Source organism: Mauremys reevesii, linkage group 6 (assembly GCF_016161935.1).
Source record: "Mauremys reevesii isolate NIE-2019 linkage group 6, ASM1616193v1, whole genome shotgun sequence".
Taxonomy (NCBI): Eukaryota; Metazoa; Chordata; order Testudines; family Geoemydidae; genus Mauremys; species Mauremys reevesii.
This window is the reverse complement of record NC_052628.1, coordinates 69169218-69189334: the sequence shown is the minus strand read 5'-3', so window position 1 is coordinate 69189334 and position 20117 is coordinate 69169218. Positions and strand designations below refer to the sequence as shown.

Sequence of the window (20117 nt, the reverse complement as noted above, 5' to 3'; positions counted from 1 at the left end):
GAATGGCTAACATGCGCTGGCCCCAGTCAAGGACACCGCTTGGCTGCCTACCAAGGGAAGGGGGGGGGGGAAATGGTTGTTGCAGTTACACGAGATTGGTGTGCAGCAGCCAGCCCACTCTCCTCCTTGGGGAATTTTTGTGAATATTCAGATTGATTTTATTTCGATGTCTACATGTTGTGGTTCTGGATATGTATTTGTTTTAGTTGATGTATTTACCAATTGGGTTAAAGCTTTTCCCTGCAGGGAAGCAGGTGTCAGGACTGTTGTGACATTTTGCTTAAAGATTTTGTGCCACGTTTTGCCATCCCTGTGGGTATCAACAGTGATCGTGGAATTCATTTTTACTGGACAGATTGTAAAGGAGTTATGTGCAACTCACTGCCCTCACCACCCAGAATCTGCTGGGACAGTGGAACGCCAGAACAGGATTTTAAAGAATAAACTGGCCAGATTTGTGCTGAGACACACTTAAAGTGGCCAGATGCCCTTCCTTTGGCACTGAGGTGTATGAGAGCCATTCCCAATCGAACGACTGGACTCAGCCCTCATGAAATTTGACAGGACACCCAATGCTGACTACCAACTGCACCCCCGCTAACCCCAGCTCAGATGGACATTCATTTGCTGGATAACATAATGCTTAAATATTGTCAGGCACTAATGAAATGTGTTAAGTCTTTTTATACACAGGTGATGGAAGCACTACCAAAGGATCCTGTGCAACCTTGCCACTCGTTGGAACCAGGAGCCTGGGTCTACATAAAGATCCATCAGCGAAAGACTGCCTTGGCTCCATGCTGGAAAGGTCCTTTCCCAGTCCTGCTGACTACCGACACCGCTGTGAAGTGCCACAAACTGACTGCTTGGACCCAGGATTCTCACTGCAAAAAAGACCCCTCCACATCTGAAGAATTTTCCTATTGATGGTTAGCCTATTCTTTCTTCTAGTTCTACTGTACTTCTGGACAGCAAGGAAAAAGCTCCCTTGACCACTGACGGACCAACTGTGCCTTTAGACTTTTCTAGAAAAGAGCACAGCTATTACAGGGTGATATGTGCTGGAAACCTCTCCCCTGTAGGATGCTAAGCCTCGATTGTTTTGGGAAAGAAGAAGACACACTCACTCCACTGACATTGCTAAAGTCCAGGAATTCCTGACTGAAAAGGACACTGAGAACTGACCCTGGTGAAGAAACAAAGAATTACATACTGGCAGGAAGTACTTTGTCGGACCCATGCTTGGGACTGTGGTATTAATTGGATTTTGGGGTTTATTCTACAGGCTGCGCCCTGTGTTCTGGATAAATCCTTCAGTATGTATTGCCCTCCCTAATTGGATTTTACCTGACATTGCCCTTATCCAGTTTTCTACATACCCAGATTGCTCACAAGGGGCTACCATTAGATTAGCACAACAAAAAGGCCTGGGTTATTTCCTCTGGACAAAAAGGGAATTGACCAGATCCCTGTGGGCTGGGTTATTTCATCTGGCCAATAGTGTAGTAGCCATTTGGACTATTCTTCCAGGCCAAGAACATGATAAGAAATTGGGGCAACTACAAAAGGCCACTAGTCTTATTTTTGAAGCTCAGCTATCTTCAGTACAGGCTGGAGTTGCTGAGTTACATGTAATTTCCACCCTTAGTTCTATGACCCAGAAGTTACTGACAGAGATGGTATTGCATATCACTGAGGCTGGGAAGGTATTGCAGTGGGATCTGGACCAGACTTGGCCCACTGCCCTTCCAGACACGTCAGGTGTACCATCTGATCTGTGGTCATGAAGACATACTTGGACACTTTCTGGATGGAAGTGTGGACATTCACAGTGCTCCTTCCAAGCATATGGACCGGTTAGGGTGGGTGTGGGCTCCCACATACCGAATCCTGCTGGGTCCATGGGGAGGATGCCTGTGGGACTGTAATTGTTTACCGAGACATCTGGGGAAATTAGACCACCTGGTATCTCCAACTGATTTCTAGACAGTACCCCTGGAATGACACCTGACATTTTGGATAAGAATAGAGAGTCAATGGACATTTTGGCCGTTAGAACCACCACAGCTCAGTGTATCTATAAACTGAAGCTAGGGGAAGTTGTCACTGTTTATGACAATATTTGTTGAGAGGGTGGAGGTCAAGGAACTACCTGACGGACACCCACTTTTCAAGCTAATGATAGCTGTGTGTGCGTTAATGACACCACTTTACAAGATATACATATTGATCTTACCACTGCTGCAGGCAATCCTATCATTTCCTGGCCTGCAGATAGAATGTTACATGTAGCTCTTAGATTTCAGGTATATTTTAATTGGACTAGAATAGTACCTGATTGGTTTCAAAATTTGCTTTCATTGTTACCAAAGGTTCGCAGAATCTCTGAATTGCAAGGGCAAATTCCCATGTTTTAGAATGTATATCAAGCTGGAAGGAATGCCTTTCATACAGCTTATAGAGTGTTTACTTTATGTACTAGGTATGATGTTTTGTGCTTTGTGTTCACGATTGTACAACAGCCCCATTATATTATTCCTATAGGATTGTTATTATTTGTAGTGTTGTTAGTTAATTTAGGATTATATTGTTGTTGTTCTTGTAAATAACGTAAGAATAGCAATACCTTTCATGTTCGTGCTGATCATGCATTGTCATTACACCCCATGAAAACCCTAAGATTGACATATTTGCTGTAGAATCTGATATCCATGGTTTGATGCAAATTGGGATTTGAAATGTTTGTTGTACTAGAAGTACAAAAGGGGGGAGTGTGGAAGCCAGTAAATAATTAACAAGGTTTTGAAGAGATCTTAATGAATGTTAGTTAGCATGAGTTAGGTTAACTGTGACCCTGGTGACGTGAGGAAGCAAGATAATGTAAGACAGAGTGAATTGTGTGAAAGTTATTACGACCTTGCAATGTGCAGTCTTGCAGTCTTGTTTTTCTAGTGAGATAGCAGGAAAACTTATGTATAAACAAAATGTATTTGTTGTTTTTTACTGTCTGTATTATTGCTAGAAATTGTCTGTAAAAGGTATAAAGGCTTGCTGTAATTGTTTACCAGTTGAGAGACCTGTCCAGGACCCTGTGTCCTATGGCACTCTCTCCCTCCATGGTAATTACTGGAGAAATAATAAAGTATTTGATTTTGCTGCATCCAAACAAAAAGTGAGAACTGAGTTTTTCTTCGACACTACTATGCGTGAGGCAAAAGAACTCAGCCAGTTTCTCAAGATTTTATGAGTTACAAGCTCACATGTGGACCCAGATTTTGCCCGGCGGGGGGAGCACAAGCACCCCGGCGGGGGAGCACATGACCCCCACATGCACCAGGCCCAATTGCACACTCTTGTGTTCTACAGAATACAAGAATTTATCCCTTTAAGGCACTTTGCAAAGGAGGCAGGGAGGAGGCAGAGCCATGGACGCATCTTGCTCCTTCACTGACCAAAGGAGCTGGCTGGCTGGCTGGCAGTATAGTGGAATGAGTGATTCATCCTCCTAATGGATGGAGACTTGCTCTGCCTGTGTGCCAAGATCTCTGGGAGAAACTGTGTCCACCTGAGGCTCAATACATTCTAGAATTTTCCCTGGAGCAGCGTGCCTCCACTCTGCTCCCACTGTTGGCCTCTATCTTCAAGCCATAACAGGGCTCACTGTTATCTTAGATTAGAATTGCCTCCTTATCGGCGTTCAAATATAAATCTAAGCCATTGTGGGGGCAGCAGAATGGGTAAGCTTATGCAACAGTAGCAAACCATCCAACTAAATAGTTTTGTTGTAAATACAAGGCCCAATCCTTCAGATCTTACACAGTCTGATCACTCATCAAGGGCCTGATTCTGCCATTGGTACTCATCTGGGTCTTCCTAGACTAGGAAAAAAGTGTGGTTAGCTAGTTAGCTAGCCAGAGTCTAGGGTAGACCTTGAGCAGCTAAAACAATTTTAAAGGTGTTAAAAACTGCACCTACACAAGGTGCTTCAAATGTTTCAACTGCAGTTAAGCTAACCTGATTTAAAAGAAACAAAAACAAAACAAAAAATCCAATCTTTTTCCCTAGTCTAGATAAGATCATGGAGTAAAACTGATGTAAGTAGTATCAGAATAAGTACGGGAATAAAGACTGCAGAATCAGATTTTAAATGGGTGTTTTGAGTGAGTGGGGACTACAGGATTGGGCCCTGAAAATTGTCACTAAGGCCTGGTCTACACTACGAGTTTAGGTCGAATTTAGCAGCGTTAAATCGAATTAACCCATCCACACAATGAAGCCATTTTTGTTGACATGAAGGGCTCTTAAAATCGATTTCTGTACTCCTCCCCGACAAGGGGAGTAGCGCTGAAATCAACATTGCCGGTTCAAATTAGGGTTAGTGTGGACGCAATTCAACAGTATTGGCCTCCAGGAGCTATCCCACAATGCACCATTGTGACCACTCTGGACAGCAATCTGAACTTGGATGCACTGTCCAGGTAGACAGGAAAAGCCTCGTGAATTCTGGGTACAGCTCCCAGTGCCTGATGGGTCAAAAACATTGTCTTGGGTGGTTCTGGGTACATGCCGTCAGGCCCCTCCCTCTCCCTCCCTCCGTGAAAGCAACGGGAAAAAATTTTTTCTCACCTTTTCTCACTGTCACCCGTATGTCTACTGGATGCTGCTGGCAGATGCGGTACTGCAGCGCTACACAGCAGCATCCCCTTTCCTTGCCTTGTGGATGGCAGAGGGTACAGTATGACTGGTAGCTGTCATCATCGTCCTGTGGGTGCTCCTGGCTGGTCTTGGTGAGGTTGGTCGGGGGCGCCTGGGCAGACATGGGTGCTCCTGGCCGGCCTCAGTGAGGTCAGTCAGGGGCACCTGAACAAAAATGGGTATGACTTCAGGTCATTCTCTCTTTAAGTTTTGTGTAATAGAGATTCAGTCCTCCCTGGAATATCATGCGAGCTGGAGGCTTCTGCCTCAGGCTGCTCTCCCAGTCGGCAGCACCGCACGGTCACACCCAGCCTGCCCCTTGCTCCATGGCTCATGAAACCTGGACAGTAGTAAGGAGCAATCCAACTATAGGCTGAGCAAGCACAGAATGGTGGTTCACTCTACTTCCCTGTAAGCCAACCGCCTTCCCATCCCCTCTTTGATCTCCGCTTGCAGAGGCAATAAAGTCAGTGTTGTTTCAAATTCATGCATTCTTTATTACTTCATCACACAAATGGGGGGATAACTGCCAAGGGGTGGAGGAGGAGGGAAGCAATGGGTGGGGTTGTTTTACGGGCACCCCCTAGAATGGCATGCAGCTCATCATTTCTGCGGGATGTCTGGGGCTCTGACCCGGAGCGGCCATTTGCATCTGTGGTTCTTTAGTAGGCTTGTCTGATATTCTAGGCAGGACTGAATCTCCATAAGACAAAACTTTAAGAAGAGAATGACGTGGGGAGTCATTCCCATTTTTGTCCAGGCGCCCCCGACTGACCTCACCGATGCCAGCCAGGAGCACCCATGACAGCAGCAGACGGTACAGTATGACTGGTAACCATCTTTGCCAACTTGAAAAGGCAAGGAGCTGCTGCTATGTAGCACTGCAGTACCGCGTCTGTCAGCAGCATCCAGGAGACGTATGGCGACAGTGAGCGGAGCGGGCTCCATGCTTGCCATGGTATGTCATCTGCATGGGTAACCCAGGAAAAAAGGTCAGAAATGATTTTTTCCTGTTGCTTTCATGGGTGGGGGGTGGACCGACAACATGTACCCAGAACCACCCGTTTTTGCTCCATCAGGCATTGGAATCTCCACCCAGCATTCCAATGGGCGGCAGAGGCTGTGGGAACTGTGGGATAGCTACCCACAGCTACCCACAGTGCAACATTCTGGAAGTCGATGCTAGCCTCGGTACTGTGGACGCAGTCCGCTGACTTAATGCACTTAAAGTATTTTATGTGGGGACACACACAATCAACTGTATAAAAACAATTTCTAAAAAACTGAATTCTATAAATTTGACCTAATTTCGTAGTGTAGACATACCCATAGAGTAGCAGATTGTATTGAGTGGCCTCTGCCTAATCTATTCCCAAGAAACAATTTTGAGCTAAAATTTTTATAGTTGGTGTCACCCAGAAGTGATTTCTATTTTAAGGGAGTAAGTGCAGGAGAAATTTCATGACAATTAATTTAGCTATTTGAGTGATTTGTGCAAAAAAGTGTTTTTAAGAAAACCTTTTAAGAAAACATTCAGTTGCTTTCTTTTGAACTTTGGTACAGCAAATCAGAATTGACTTTGTTTTAAAACTTCAGACTTGGTGTGTAAGTAGCCTTGAATGAGGCCTATTGACTTTGATAGATTTGAAGACATTTGGTTACAATATTTTTAAAGGGAGTACTGAATATGTGCAGTATTTTATTTTCTTCAGACAAATGCTCCAAATGTTAATTCATGGGGATTTTTGGTCATTCTAAGAGCTGCACATAGAGAATGTGTGACAGGTTGATGGGTGAGGAAGTGGAGCCTTTCTTTAATCCTACAACAAGTTTAATCCATAGCACTGAACTCTGTATAGCACCTTCAAAGTGAGCACTGCTACTTAACATCCCTTTCCTGCAACAGCCCTAATTTGCTAATTTATCACTCATGCAGTGGCTTATTGAATTTTAAATTGAAAAGTACAAGTGTTCTCTGGGGTGAATAAATACTGTTCTGTTTATCTGCTTCCTCCACCCACTTGTGGCTAGATACTCACTTTGATAGCCACATTATTCAAAATAGATTAAACAGTTTTTGACCTTACCTCACCCACTCCAAAGACAGGACAGAGGAGAGCTGACATAGGTATACAGTATATGATATTATTATTATGTAGTGAGGAACTGAAAAAAGTATTTGAAGAAGCATGTGTCTGCCTCATATAGAAGGTTCATAGTGTGGTGGAGTAAAGGTTAGAATGAGAGCTGTTTCTAGAACCTTAACTCAAAATGTCCAAACTTTCAAATATTTAAGCTTTTAGAATGGCAATAATCTAATAAAGCTTCTTTTTGTTTAAAGTAGCAGTGATTATACCCTTATCTCTGTCTAAATGTACTTGCTTATTGCAGAATAGTAAATGAAAAGGAATTGCACCTTTTTATAACTGAGGATGCATATGCAGTTGCATTTAAGATTAATTTTAATTCTGCTCTTCTTTTAAAATGATATAAACAAATTCAATTATGTATTGTTGAAACCACCTTTTCAGTTTGCTTAGATGTACAAATGTGGCATTTTGAGTTACTCTATAGAGTTATTTACAGTATTTAGGTATTATATGATTATGACCCTTTGATAATGGCCAAATCCTGAAGTCCTTCCTCAGTCCGGAAAAAACTCCCACTGAAGTCAGTGGAAGCAGCCTGTGTAAGGAATGAGTAAAACCTGAATAGGACCTCAGAGTTTGTCCCTCTGTACAAAATGGCAGATTTCTAGTTGTTATGGAAATCTCACAATGTCCATTTTATTGTGTGATTAAAACAGTACTTTTACAGTTACAACAGATTTTTGCACATAATTTTTCTTTATTTGAAAATGTACTTATTTTAACATGCGATATAACTAAAGCAGATTAATGTGGAGTTTTTTATTGATTTTTTTATCCTTTCTTATCCAATTCAAAATATAACTCATGTTTTCTGTTTGTTTGTTTGTTTGTTTTTTACACATGTATGAACAAAAACATTACTTACTGCTACTGTTATCTAGCCAGACTAAGGGTTGTGCAGATCCATTTCTTATCCAAGAAATAGGAACAATCCATGTGTTACTTAACAAAAAACAAAATTGGACAATTTAATTAATTTTTATAGTTAAGGAAACAAGCTCTAAACTGATGTTGAATAAAATTGCAAGTAATTTCTTAAAATTCCAGCTGTCCCTTTCCCCTCTCTGATGCACTATATCTTTTCAGATGTTAGTACTCAAGTTGGGTCAACTCCTGGTCTCACTGAAGATCAAAGGGAGTTTTGGCTTTAAATTCAATAGGGCCAAGATTTAGCCTATAGTCCTTTGGCAGATCCTCAGATACTAGAATCTTTCTCTGGGGATTACTTTCCTTCTTCTAACAGTGATTTTATTTTTCTACATTCTCTCTTTTCATTACTCTTAACTCTTCATTCCCTTTCTAGCACCTGTAAAACTCCTTTTTTCAGAAACATGTTTGCTAAAAAGAGTTCTGTGCAGGCAAGAGACCCCGAATGCTCACTAAGCAGCACACCAGCCTTCTGCAAAAGGGCACCAAAGCTACTGCTACTAGAGTTAGTCATTTTGGAAAATCTTGGTCTCTGTGTCTGCCTTTTGCAGCCACATAATGGCCTTGCACAGTTGCTACCCAGGGGGAAGTAATCCGTTGGAAAAGGGAATTGCATGCAATACCACTTCAAACTCATGCCTCAGACGGATTTCATTTGACAATTCTAGGGGAAAAAACAAACAGCTGTTCAAAACATAATATGCTAATGCAATATTTTTCTGCAATAAAAGGTAAACATATGCTAAATGCTAAAATATGAACTAAACATACTTGTAAGTAGTATTGTTTTCTGTCCTTTTATTATAAAATTGTTCCTGACTGATAATGCCGGTGGACAGATTTAATGTTAAAACTGGAAACCCATTTTGGCATGTCCAGGAGTCCATTATTTTTTTTACTGATGCTGGCAACTGAACTTCATTCTGTGCATCTACAACCTTCAAGAAAGGGCTGAATTAGAAACATTCATGAAATGTTTATTTATACTGATCCCAGCAACATGCTGGGGGATGTAGTAATGTATCTGAGAAATTATAACTGCTTAATCTTCATTCATGTGTATTTTATATTGAGAATCATTGTAACTAACCGGAAAAAAGCATTATTGTCACTAACCTATAGAGGACCCAACTCTTTAGGGAAATCTAAAGTATTGCAATGACATTTCTAATTCTTGTAACTTGATTCTTTACCTTTCTCTTGTTCATTTCAATATATTTGCACTTTTGGGTGGTTAATGATAGACACAATTTGTTGTATGGGATTTTGTTTATTCTATTCATGTGAAGCACCTAGAATATAAGATAGACACTATGAAAACTAACTAATTAAATAAATAATGTAACACCTGACAACTGATTCTGGGCTGGATTCTCAATTAGTGGGGACTGGCATAGCTCCATTGATTTCAATACTCCTACAACAATTTATGCCATATGAGAATATGATCCTCTGTTCTTAAGGTAAGACTCTGTTGTAGCATGATGGAATCTTTCTCCACAGTAATTTTGGTACAGATATTATAATAAAAATCCATTATTAATATTTGTTTTCTTAGCGTCCAGTCTTATTCAGAATTTTTGCAAATATTAAAGGTGCTGGTAGTGGGGAGTTTTCCTGAAGTGTTGGGCCCTCATTGTAATATACATGAATAAATCCTGACCCTTTAGTGACTTATGATAAATAAACTAAATTTAAAATATTGTCTGAGCAAAAATATTTACTATGTATAAAAGTGAAAGTATAACAGAAAAAGATCTTAAAGTTACACAGAAATAAAGATCAGAAAAGCTTATACGCAGTGTTGTTGTAGCTGTGTTGCCCGAGGATATTAAAGAGAAAAGGTGGCTGAGGTAATATCTTTTATTGGACCGACTTCAGTTGGTGAGAGAAAAAAGCTGGGGGGTGGTTATTACAACAATTTATAACCCACTTAAATCCCCACTGCCCAGCTTTTTTCCCCTTTCCCTTTATGACTGGAGAGGTGTTAATGAGCCACTTCACCTTGAATGGTCCCTTAAAATATGTGTTTACTACTTATGATAAAAAAATCTGCTCCACTTGGTATTTAGCTGTATATTTCCTAGACTGAAGAAGAGCCCTGTGTAAGCCCGAAAGCTTGTCTCTCTCACCAACCCAAGGTCCGGTAAAATATATTACCACGCCCTCTTTGTCTCTCTGTGAGAAAAGATTATCCATTTAAATGGCCAAGTGAAAGATGACAAAATTTATTCGGAGCAAGAATAATCTCTAAAGGTTTGTGTAGACAGAGGCAAGTGGTTGTAAGTGCACAGACCTCCTTTCTGGCCCTTTAGGTACATCTATACTGCAATTAAAAACCCACAGCTGGCCCATGCCAGCTGACTTGGGCTTGCGGGGTTTGAGCTAAGGGGCTATTTAATTGCGGTGTAGATGTTCAGGCTCAGGCTGGAGCCCAGGCTCTAAGACCCTGCAAGATGGGAGGGTCCCAAGCTCTGGCTGCAACATGAGCCCAAATGTCTACACCACAATTAAACAGCCCCTTAGCTCAAGCCCCACAAGCCCAAGTCAGCTAGCACAGGCCAGCTGCAGGTTTTTAATTGCAGTGTAGACATACTCTTCATCCCTCATCTCTCCAATCAAATCTCCTGCCACAAAAAGCCTGCAAACGGCGGGGTGTAGGAACTAGGCTAGGAGTAGATAAATTCCACTTCAAAGTTCCACAGTTGGTATATGCGCAGAATTTGGCCCATTTCAACCATTTAAACAAAAGTACTAACAAGACATGATAAGTACCATTTGTATGTGTGTCCACAGATCATCTTGGTTAACAATTGAAAAGGAAAATGCTTTCAGGTATGACTGCAATGAAACAAATATAAACATCAGAGTTCATTAAGCTTTAATAAAAAAAATCAGAAAAAGAAAAACTCATTCATGCTCACTGTTATTTTCAAACTTATAAACCCAGAGGAAGAAGTTTAGTTTTCTAAACTCACACTGAGTGCTTTGATAAACAGCCTCTCAGTCAGAAAGCTGGAAAGCATCCAGACAATGGAGGCCCCCTATGGAACAAAAGAGATGTTTGAACATATGAGTTATTATTTAAATAAACTTTAACCATTCAGTGATTGATATTCAAGCCATATTTTTCATAAGTGACACTGATCATTTCTATTTTGACTTTTAATACTTAATATAGATTGCAAATGCATTAATATTCACGCTTTCCTGTAGATGAATACTTTTGCAACACACAATGTACTTGTGTTTATAACTAAACAAAAAATAGAACTATGGAAATTAAATCTTAGAAGAAAAGATAACTAAACTATTGTAAGTTTTGCAATAAAATGTTTTGCTGCTTCTTTTTAAATCTGTGTTTTACAAAATTGTTGGAAAGTACATAAAAGCAAAATATTTGTTTTTCTTTTTTACCTTGTTGTAAGTGAGGATATCAAATAGGCCAACTAGTGAAAATGTTCCGTTGATTTTTTCTTCTCTTGCTGATAATGACCGAACTGCTTTATCTTCCCTTAAGACAGGTTGTAATATGTGATAATAAAAGAATTTATTCTGAAAATTAAAAGATAGACTCCCATTTCAATTAATTCCAATTGTATAAACCACACAGACTACATACAAGCTAACATTTGCTTTTCAGCTCATTTTTCCCCGCTCAAAAGGAAGCAATCTCCCCCCAGAATAAAGGGGGTTGGGGCCCTGATCCTGCAAATACTCCAAAGGGGGAACTACCATCGAAGGCAGTGGGAGTTCTGCACACAGAAGGATGGCAGGCTTGGGTCTCATGAAGAGCACTAAAGTTTTACGATTTAAGAAAAAATGTAAAAATTATAAAATGTGACAAAACTTGCAAAATGTAAAAATGAATTATATATTTACATTTCAAGTACAATCAGTTTTTGCTTCACTTATCTGGCAAGACACATTCAGTGTTCTCTGTTTCCTGTGTTGAAAGACTAAGTAACACAATAGCCATCCAAAGGAGTGCAGTTTTAGGAGCTTCAGATGTCACTGGGTAGCAAATGTGGAGAGCCAGATCCTCAGCTGATGTAAATCAGCTTAGTTCCCTTATTTTTAATGGACTTGTCACCCCAGAGTCCTGAAGCCAAGTCTCATATTCAGGTAAGTAAAGAAGAAACTTGTGTTCATCTGTTTTCTTTGAACATGTATTTGTCATTTTAAGTCTACCCGGACGGTCAGCTACTAACATGGGTCTGCAAGCAGGTGTTTTTTTATTTAATGTGTTTTTAAAACACTACAGGTCTCTTTGAATACCTGCAGTACCAAATAGGAGGAGACAGGCTTTCAAGAGATGTCTATTTATTTTGTATTTTCCAAACAATTTTGGGAGCCAAATTTTGAAATGTTGCAGATGCAATCTGTGCTTGTAATTTTTTACCTGCATTTGAATTTTAGGTGAAAACCCTTAGTGCAGGTACCTGCAATTACCTGATTCCAGACACAAATCTGTAGCTGTACACATAACTAATGATGTTAAGTGATTTGATTTGCAATACATTTTGTGTCACAAAGTAACAGGCATAGACTTTTACAGGGGCAAACTCCATCTACAAAAAAAGAGACGAAGGCTTCATTCTTAAAACTTAGCCCTTTATACGTTCCTGTAGTATTAAGTTCTCCAGAGAATGTATTTGACATGCCCGTAGTAGTTTCCAATTCAACAAAGTACTTAAGTGGTGGCTTAATTTAAGCACAAGCTTAAATAGCAAATGGTAATTTTGGTGATTACAAACACTGATTTTCATCCCTAGCAGAGAATGAAATCCTGTTTTCAGAAGAAAAATTCAGCACAACCTTAACTATGGAGTTGTCATCAATGTCTCCATAGTCTCAAACATGAGAAGTTTACATTTATGTTATCAGTTGTGGAGTCATTTGCATATAGAATACTAAACTAGGAGAGAGAGAATTACATTCATTGCACCACATAGTTAACCTAAACAAGCAACAGCTTTCCAGAAATCATTCATGTGGAGTAGCCCCACCTCACACAATAAAGAAAAATATACAGCTTTGCATTTTTGAGTCATTATTAATCCTGTTGGATCACTGTGAATATATGAAACACATTGTAAAATGTTATGTTCTATTATCTGACGTAATACAACATGGAGTGTCAGAAAGATTATTACAAGCTGCATAGATATGTACAAACAGAGTACATAAAACCAAACCCACCTATATCAATTAGGGATAGTGAATACCATTTCAAAGTGAATGTATAGTAACAAACTGATTCAAAGCAAATACTGAAATGTTATCTCTGTGCTGCTGAAAGAGCAGATGCAATTGTGAGCCAACATTTGTCTCTATATTATATACACACACCATTAGAGATGGGTGAAATGTTTTGGCTGAAACTTTTTTTTTCCCCAACAAAAAAAATATATATATGCAGATTTGGGTCAGCTGAAACATTTTGTGCATTCATGCTGAATGTGCCAAATTATTTTGGTTAAAAAAAACCCTGAAAAAATTGAAAGGTTTCATTTAGAAAATGTTGGAATGAAATGTTGATTTTTTTTAATTCAAAATGACTTTTCATTTAGGAATTTGTTTCAATTTTATTTTAGAATGTTTTAAAAACTAAAATGAAGTGAAACATTAGGTTTTAGGTCAAATTAAATGTTTTGTTTGATCCTAACTGAATTTTATTTTTACTTTTTGGAACAGCTAGAGAACTGAAAAATCAGTTATTCACAGTGCTCTATACACAATATCTATATTATTTTCATTTAAAGTTATACGGGAACTGACGATGAGACCATTAAAGTCAATAGGAAAGCTCCCATTGACTGCACATCCCTGGTGTTGGATCAGGGCAATAATGTAGGTTGTAAGGGGAAAGCGTTAATATTCAGTTTTGGTACTTACCAGTGGTAGTCTGGGTTCCATGTAGCTAGCACCAATGTATTCAAAGTAAGATGCAAATCCTTCATTAAGCCATAGATCATTCCACCAATTCATGGTAACCAGATTTCCAAACCACTTAAATAGAAAAGAAAAAATGTCTCAGATTGCATTTCTTTGAACTGCTGCTTTCATTCCTTCATGTTAAACAGATACAAATGATCAAGAGAACAGTGTGATTTTATTTAATGTGTATACATTATCACAATCAAATGCTATAATTTTTTCCAGTTGTTAGAAATTCTGTAGTGCAAAGATACAACTTGAGAAAAGACACCCAGATGCAGGTCAGTGGTTGTATATTTTTAAATTCCTATGTCTGAAATTTCATAACATAAGCACATACAGTGATTTTAAGCAACTCTCCATTCTATTTAAATTAAAGCAGTCACTTATAAATCTGTAAATCTAGCAGAGAAAGCCAGACTACAATTTGAAAATATGGCATTTCTCAAATAATATACAAAAGTATTTTCCAAATAGCTTCTTTCCAATTAAATAATATTATTTTGTTTTTCCTTGTTCTTAACAAAAGGAAATTGTCAAATAGATGATAAACAGAACTGGGGAAACAGCCACTTCCAAAATCAGCAAATCTATACCCTGGTGAGCAATAAAACTTCCACAACAGCTGTGATGTACTAATAGTTGGCAGTTTACATTTAACAAAAATCTGATATATCATTTGGGGATTTGTGATTTCATTATATATTATTTGTTAATCCTTAAGGTTTATTTTATTTTAAAACTATGTTTAATTAAGTAATAATATTTATTTTGCTGGCCCTCAATAAACACACGTGGACTAGCCAAGTTAAACTCTTTTTGCTAACTTTATTTTTTAAAATACTTTCTCTTGGCAAAGTACTATTAAATGAAGTATAGTAAAAAATGAAGTGAAACTGCTTTATCATTGCAAACCAAATAATTTTAAATTCTGAAGATCATTATGTAAACAGTTCCAGCTACAGATAACAATGTGTTTACCATGCCTTCATTCTATAGTTCAATAGCCTAGTCACTATTTGCCTTCTTCGATAGTTAAATCTATCCCCATTAAAAATTAACATTCTTTATGGAATGTATTCTCCCATCAATGCATTGCAGGAATCATTAATCTATCTCTATATGCATACCATGTTCATTCCTAGAGTATTTTCTTGGATGGTATCCAAGTATCTTGTAAGAAAATAAACAAATGGTTCATTAGTAGACATTATGTGTATATCCATAACCCATCTGAGTCAACTTTTCAAATAATGGTAATACTGTTATCAGTATTTTATAAATTTCATTCAAGATAAATAAATATTGGGTGGAGGTTCTTGTGTCATGCTGGAATTTGTTTTTTATATTGATCTGCCAAGTTAATTTATAACCTAAGTGTCTTCCAACCAGCTGAAAATGGTTTTGGTTATTGCTGTAGCATTCCTTCCTCTAGTTACCATCAATTGTTATGCCCCTACATGTAAGTCGCTATGTTCCCACATTAAACAGTGACTTTGCATCTACATAAACTGGAAAAGAGAAACTTCATAGATAAATACATATACCGAATGTTTTACCACATGCCTGGTGTCCTATCTCATGTGAAACAATTAAGCAAATCATAGCCTTTTTGCTTCCGAATTGATCCCTTGGGATGTACATCAAGGTTGATTCTTGGAAAATCATTAGCCCCCAGTTTTCCATAGCACCTTCTCTAAAATCAGGCAGTGCAACCAGATCTAAATTGATTTAAACAGAAAAAAAATCTTTAAAATTTTCAAGAGTAAAATGCTTACATGACTGTTCCGTGTTTACCCAATGTGCAATTACAAGATATAGTTTTAGTAGTTCTCTGCTGTACCATTGCAATAAACTAGAAAACGCTTTTTGGAATTGTTTTATTTCATGTCTTTAACTGTTTATGACACTGCTATGCCTCTCTAGGGATGCCGCCCTTTCAGTCAGAAAAACAAAAATCAACTAAGTCCAAGCCAAGCCCCTCAACAGTTTCATGTACCAAAGTACATTCTGAACTAAAATAATTGATAAAGAAACTTTCCTCCCAGCTGCTGGGAGAGAGTAGATTCAACTCTCCCCATTCCTGAGTACTTCTGGCTCTCCATTTTCTCTGTCTTGCTTTTGCCCCAGAAAAAGACATCTTTTCTCTTTCTCTCTCTCTCTCTCTCTCTCTGTCTTGGTTTCTAGGTGTGTAATTTCCCCCTCTTTCTGCATTCTGGCTACTGATAAGAAAGGCTCTCTCTCAAACTCTGTATCCCTGGGTGAGCAGAGAGGCTCATTTCCACTCTTTTGTGTGGATCAAGTTGCCCCAGAAACAACTTCTCCCTCTCTTCACAGCAAGTCTCACTCCACCACGTCCATTTTCCCTGTATTCCCCATTGTCCCTTGGCCTGTGCCCCTTCCTGCAGCCCCCATTCGCCTGGAGCAGCGAACCGCGGGCAGTGGGAGCCGCGATCGGCCGAACCTGCGGACGCAGCAGGTAAACAAACCAGCCTGGCCTGCCAGGGGCTTTCCCTGAACAAGCGGCGGCCCTAGTTTGAGAACCATTGTTCTAAAGGAAGGTCCATTCTCATTGATTGATAGAACCATTAAAAGGAGAGGTTACTCGCCTTGTGCAGTAACCGGAGTTCTTTGAGATGGATGTCCCTGTGGGTGCTCCACTTCAGGGACACCTGTGCCTTTGAAGGGAGGTTTTTGGTAACAGTGCCTGTTCAGCCCACACATGTGCCCCACACATCCTCGCACCCTGCACTGAGGTTATATGGGGCTGCATGGGTAAACTGCCCTCAGTTCCTATTCCACTGCTAAGACCCACAAGGGAGACTCCAAAGCAGAGGGGAAGGAGGGTGGGTAGTGGAATAGCTGCAGGGACACACATCTTGAAGAATTCCAGTTACAGCACAAGATGAGTAATTTCTCCTTTTAATAGGTTATATCAACCAATGAAAAGGCACTTTTCTTTAGAAAATAAATGTGGTGTAGTGTCCCTATGGGTGCTCCACTTTAGATGACTCCCGAACAGTATCCCCCCATGAAGGAGGTGAGCGATTCAGAACAGTCCAATACAGAAGAGAGAACTATTGTCTAAAGCAGCATCTGATCTGGCCACAGTTATCAAGGCATAATGATTAGAAAAAGTCTGAACAGATGACCAAGTTGCCACTCTACAGATGTCTGTAACTGGTACATCCTTAAGTAAGGCTATAGAGGTAGATAGTGCTCTTATGGAATGTGCTATCACTCTTGAAGGGGGTTGAACATGAGTTCTGTTGTAACAAATCTTACTACAACCAGAGATCCATTTTGACAACCTCAGTTTTGAAATTACTAAACCCTTGTTTCTGTCCACAATGGATACAAATAGGCTAGGAGATCTTTTAAATGGTTTGGTCCTATCTAGCTAGAAGGCTAATGCCTTCCTGACATCTAGGATATGGAATATGGCTTCTTGAGTAGTTTGGTGTGGTTTGGGGGGGGCGGGGAGGGAGATGAATGGTTTAATATGAAATTCTGAGGAAACCTTGGGTAAAAAATCCTTGAGTGTGCTCACAGCAACACTTTCTCTCCGGTGAATACCATAAATGGGGAGGTCTGTCAATAAGGTCCCAAATTCTTCCACCCTTCAGGCAGAAGTGATTGCTACCATGAAGGCTGTCTTTGTTGAGAAATCTAATAAAGAACACATAGTTAGTGGCTCAAAAGGGTGTTTCATAAGGCAATTAAGTACTAGGATCAAGTCTCAGATCAGTGTAGGATCTCTGATTTGTGGGGATATATTCAATAAACCTCTTAGGAATTTTGCCATAGTTGGGTGAGAGAAGAGTGCAAAACCCCCTATGGGTGTGTGACAAGCTGTTATTGATGCTAAATGAATCCTGATAGATTTCACAGAAAGACTTGATGTTTTCAGTTCTAATAGGTAATCCAGTACCTTGGGAAGAGGAGAGTGAGTTGGCAAAATTTGATGACTATTACACCAAAGATAATATCGTTTTCTATTCTGGAGGTAAGTATTTCTGATAGATTCTTTTCTACTATTTAATAAAATGTATTGTACCTCTGACAAACAGGATATCTCGATTCCTCAGAACCATCAAGGAACCATGCTTGGAGATTCAGAATCTGCAGATTGGGGTGAAGTGTTCTTGCCTACTGACCCAGGATGTTGGTCAGACTGATCGGAAGTCTCCACAAAAGGGTGAGAGGTGTATATGATCAAATAGGGATACCAGTTCTGTCTTGGCCATGTTGGTGCAATCAATATGACTCTGGCTCAATTTTGTTTGATCTTGTTGAGAACCTTTAAACAGGAAGGGGAAGGGGATAAGATGTTGCAGCTGTTAGACTATGTTGGTTAGATGGTTGAGACTCTCGACCAAGCCATCAAACTGTCGCTTGGAGGACATGGATGGCTGAGAAGATGTAGTGGTAGATGAAGGAGGATTTTTTTATTATTATCTTAGTCTCTTGGCTGCAGGTTCAAGGGGCCTACAATATGTTGAATATGGGGCTTGGTGTGTTCTTTGTGCCATCAGAGTCCTATTAAATCTCCTTTTATTTACAGAAGTGCAAATCCCTAAGGATTGCAGCATAGCTCTTGAGTCCTTTCAAGTGTGGAGAGATGTATCTATCAAGTCTACAAAGTGCTTGCAACCGTCAAAGGAGAGGTCTTTGACAGTACTCTGAACCTCTCTTGGAAAGCCTGACAGCTGCAACCAAGGCGTTCTTCTCCTGACTACTGCAATGAAAATAGAACATGCTGCAGTATCTGCTGCATCCAAGGGGGCCTGGAGTTATGTCTTTGCCAGAAGCTGACCTTCTTGTACAACAGATCTAAACTGATCCCAATGTTTTTCTGGCAGATGCTCAATACAAGAATTGTCGGATTTGGTCATGAGCACCAGATGGTTTGCTATTCTGAACTGAAGTATGGCTGAAGCATAGGGTTTATGACCAAAAAGATCTAGCCTCTTGTGGTTCTTCATGTACAGGGTGGACTTTGAGCTATGTTTGTCTGCCTTGTTCATTAATGGCCTCCACTACTAGGGAATTTGGAACTTGGTGAGAAAATTGATACTTCAATTCCCTAATTGGAACATAATACTTTTTATCCACCCTCTTGCAGGTAGGTGGTGTGGTAGCTGGAGTTTGCCAAATCATCTTAGCAGGCACCATAAAAGCTTCATTGACCAGAATGGCAATCTTCATAGATATCAAGTGTGTAAAATATAGGAGTTTATGGTAAGATTACTGAATCTCCACTAAGGGAATCTGCAGCATGTCAGAAATCCACTTCCTCAGTTCTTGAAATTGCCTGAAGTCATCTGCCACAGAAGGTGATGGAGACATGACAACTTCATCATGAGATGTGGAGGAAATATTAGTAAGAGGTGTCACTTCCTTATCAGTCCTTGCCTCTTGCTCCTGAAAGGTCTCTTCCTCTGGCATAGGTGGTGGTAAAGGGGGTTGAGAAGAATGGGTCCCTCTCTGTTCCCTCCAATGTTGCAAAGACCTTGATGTAAATTGTTAGTGATAGACGACCCACAGATCTCAGCAAGGCCACTGAGGGGGCCCAAATGGCAAAAGTGGTGGCAACCATCTGTGTTCCTGCCATGTGGGCATCCTTTGATGTCTATCCTCCTGTAATATGTCAGTATAGTGATACTGACATATTACAGGAGGGAGTGTGACGTGTCCCAGAATAGATAGGGGAACCTGCACTGAAATTTGAGACTCTGATGAGTTATCTTCCACATACTCTAAGGGGGCAATAGCTGTTCCACTTGCAGAGTAGATGAGGGTGTGTGTGGTGCTTTAGGTGATAGAGGGATTGGTCACCGAAAGCATCTTGACCGTGACAAACCTTCACTCATTCACAGAAAATACTCCAGCTCACAAGATATTATCAGATCCTTAGGGTACCTAAACTCTTGTGGTACCAACAGTATCAAAGTTGGGCTGATTGGGAACCTGTGGAGGATGGGTTTGGTACCGATGCAGCTGATACCAAATACTTACTATCGGAGTGAGTTGGCTCTGATTCCCTCAGTATCACAGGTAGACAAGCAGTCTGGTATTATTTATCTTGTTATTGGTACCAAGTATTGTTGCAGGATCAGCTTGGTCTTTGGAACCAAGTCTCTGCTGCTCTGGGTATGGGAATCCGAACTTAGTACTGAATCTGTCTTAGAGGACTGACTCCTCTTTGCCTTTGCAGTACCATCCTCGCTGGGAACCTACATGGAACTACCCTTGGGACTTGAGGTTTCTGTAGCCATCTTGTGAGATGGTGACTGAGAGATTCTTGGAGATTTACTCCTTACCTCCTTCTGCTTATAGGCAGATATGAATGAGAACTTCAGCACCGTAGATGTACTCAGTTCCACTGTACTGCCTGCCTTGCTA

The 20117-nt window shown here is 40.0% G+C and overlaps 1 protein-coding gene across 1 annotated transcript in view; it reads right to left on the bottom strand.

Annotated features, from left to right (window-relative positions):
• The window catches only part of LVRN (laeverin), a 68161-nt gene that overhangs the window by 25555 nt on the left and 22489 nt on the right, over positions 1–20117 (bottom strand). Inside the window, exons 5-11 of the mRNA XM_039543034.1 lie at positions 15279–15433; positions 13671–13784; positions 11190–11327; positions 10751–10816; positions 10548–10613; positions 8544–8710; positions 7711–7787 (exon numbers count right to left, since the gene is read on the bottom strand). Coding sequence (XP_039398968.1) covers positions 7711–7787; positions 8544–8710; positions 10548–10613; positions 10751–10816; positions 11190–11327; positions 13671–13784; positions 15279–15433 — 783 coding nt within the window. The remainder of the gene's footprint in view (positions 1–7710; positions 7788–8543; positions 8711–10547; positions 10614–10750; positions 10817–11189; positions 11328–13670; positions 13785–15278; positions 15434–20117) is intronic.